This window comes from Macrobrachium rosenbergii, chromosome 47 (assembly GCF_040412425.1).
Source record: "Macrobrachium rosenbergii isolate ZJJX-2024 chromosome 47, ASM4041242v1, whole genome shotgun sequence".
NCBI lineage: Eukaryota > Metazoa > Arthropoda > Malacostraca > Decapoda > Palaemonidae > Macrobrachium > Macrobrachium rosenbergii.
Genome location: NC_089787.1, coordinates 14,637,049 through 14,639,619, shown reverse-complemented (window position 1 = coordinate 14,639,619; position 2,571 = coordinate 14,637,049). Strand labels below are relative to the sequence as shown.

The 2,571-nt window shown below is 43.3% G+C and overlaps 1 protein-coding gene across 1 annotated transcript; it reads left to right on the top strand.

The window, feature by feature from the left end:
* The first annotated feature begins 642 nt into the window (after positions 1–642).
* Positions 643–2,041, top strand: LOC136830865 (uncharacterized). Its single transcript, XM_067090836.1, has 2 exons — positions 643–780; positions 1,316–2,041. Exons 1-2 carry the CDS (start codon positions 643–645, stop codon positions 2,039–2,041), a joined length of 864 nt encoding a protein of 287 aa, XP_066946937.1.
* The last annotated feature ends 530 nt before the right edge of the window (positions 2,042–2,571 follow it).

Genomic DNA, 2,571 nt, shown 5'->3' with positions numbered 1-2,571 from the left:
TGCTTATCATCTGGTCCCACTACCAGAGGAAGATCGACCTTATACTGCCTTTGAAGCTGACAGCGGCCTCTATCAATTTACTAGGCTGTGTTTTGGTCTCACCAACGGAGTGGCAGCTTTTCAGGGGATTATTAATGATATCGTTAGAACGAATGGTCTAGAGGGTGTTTATGCTTATCTTGACGACGTCGTTGTTTGTGGCAATACTCAAGAAGAACACGACGAAAACCTTAGAAGGTTTATGGAAGCTGCTCGTCGTTATAACATGATACTGACTGAAGCTAAGTGTGTTCTGTCCTCTCACTCTATACGTATACTTGGCTATGAAATTAGTCATAATGAGCTGCGACCTGATCCTTCACGTCTAGAGGCCCTGATGAACATGCCTGTTCCGCAGACTAAGAAGTCGCTGCAACGATTGACAGGCCTCTTTGCTTATTACTCTCGCTGGATTCCTCGTTTTTCTTAAAGGATTCGCCCTCTCGTCAATGCCTTTCTTCCACTCTCTCCAGAAGCTGTTGGTGCTATCAGTAATTTGAAGGGTGCCATATCTTCGTTTGTTAAAGGTGCTGTAGACGAAAATTTGCCCTTTACTGTTGAAACCGATGCTTTGACTTTGCCATTGAGCTACTTTAAACCAGGATGGACGTCCAGTGGCCTTTTCTCGAGATCCTCACCAGTGCCGAACAGAGACATTGCAGTGTTGAGAAGGAGGCTTATGCAATTATCGAATCTGTGAGGAAATGGCGCCATTATCTGACTGGAAAGCACTTCACACTGGTAACCGATCAAAAGTCTGTTTCTTTCATGTTTGATGGCAAGCATAAAGGAAAAATAAAAAATGAAAAAATTCTGCGATGGAAAGTAGAACTTATGCCCTATTCGTTTGATGTCCAGCATCGGCCTGGTAGGTTGAATGCTGCAGCTGATGCTTTATCACGAAACTTGTGCTCGGCTATTCATACTCAACAGTTATATCAACTGCACGAGAGTCTCTGTCACCCAGGAGTTACTAGGTTTATGCATTTCATCAAAGCTCGAAATTTTTATTATTCTTTGGAGGAGGTCAAAGGGTAATATCATCTTGTCCAACCTGCAGCAAGTGCAAACCTAGTTTTTATTGTGCCCCACCGGTTCAACTGATACAAGCCATGAAACCATTTGATCGTTTAAATGTTGATTTCAAAGGTCCACTATCCCTTCACATGCTGGCAATCGCTACATACTGATAATTGTTGACGAATACAGTAGATTTCCTTTCGCCTTTCCTTGCAAGGATGTGACGGCCGCTACCATTATTTCATGTCTCACTAAGCTGTTCTCGACTTTTGGTCTGCCCAACTACGTGCACTCCGATAGAGGAGCATCATTTATGTCCTCTGAACTCAAATCGTTCTTCCTTAAACATGGCGTCGCAACGAGTCGTTCTACACCCTATCATCCAACTGGTAATGCCCAATGTGAGCGTTTTGTTGGGACCGTATGGAAATCCGTGATGCTTGCCTTGAAGTCTCGTGATTTACCGCCAACTGCTTGGGAAATGGTTCTTGATGATGCATTGCATTCGATTCGCACTCTGCTTTCCACTGCTACTGGTGAAACCCCTCATGAGAGAATGTTCATCTTTCAGCGAAAGACCTCCTCCGGAATGAGTCTTCCCGCTTGGTTGTGCGAATCGGGGACTGTTCTTCTGAGAAGACACGTGCGTAGAAAAGAAGATCCTCTCGTTGAAGAAGTTCAGCTACTAGAAGCTAACCCTTCATATGCACATGTTAGATTTGAGGACGGACGTGAGGATACTGTGGCTATCAGTGATTTAGCTCGATGTCCTCGCGCTGTGCCACCTCCACCGGGGACCGGCAAGACACAGCTTGAGGATGAGGTTGAATCTGTCAATAAAGAAGATGCTTCTGAAACGCAGAATCTTGAACGGTCTATCGGTGATAATGTTACAAATTCTAATAATGATGATGAGTTGTCAGTTGCCCCTAGACGTTCACAACGCATACGTCGTCCTGTAGATCGTCTGACCTATAACTAATTGTTCTTGTAAAAATGTAGTTCTATGAATGTATTTTTGTAAGATGACGCTTATGGTATTTATATAAATATTTATATTTCAAAAGGTATAACAATGTTATTAAAGCCGGGGTGAATGTGGTAAATTGGCATTTGCCATAATGACCTGTTTGAATGTTTATCTGCATTCTGTTGTTAGTAATGGTTGTTTTCTCTGTCCGTGTTGTATTTGTTTACTTTTGACAATCCCAGTGTATCTTACTCCGTTGACTGTTGTAACTCTCTGTGGCGGGATCTTAGCTGAATAAAGCCTTGAAGATGCATTGAGGTTTTCATTACACCAGGAAGCCTCCAGTGCCTTTTGCAGCTGCCATGTCCCGGGGACGTTTCTGAATGCATAAGCACTGATGCTCAGATTCACAATCGTCCCGGATGGTTCGCTGCTCTTGTTGCAGATGTGGTCTCCTTCATGTACACACAGTAGCTTTCCTCTAGCTTTTAGCTTTGGTAAATTGGGCTAAGTTTTAACTGAATTACTGATCCATATAAAAC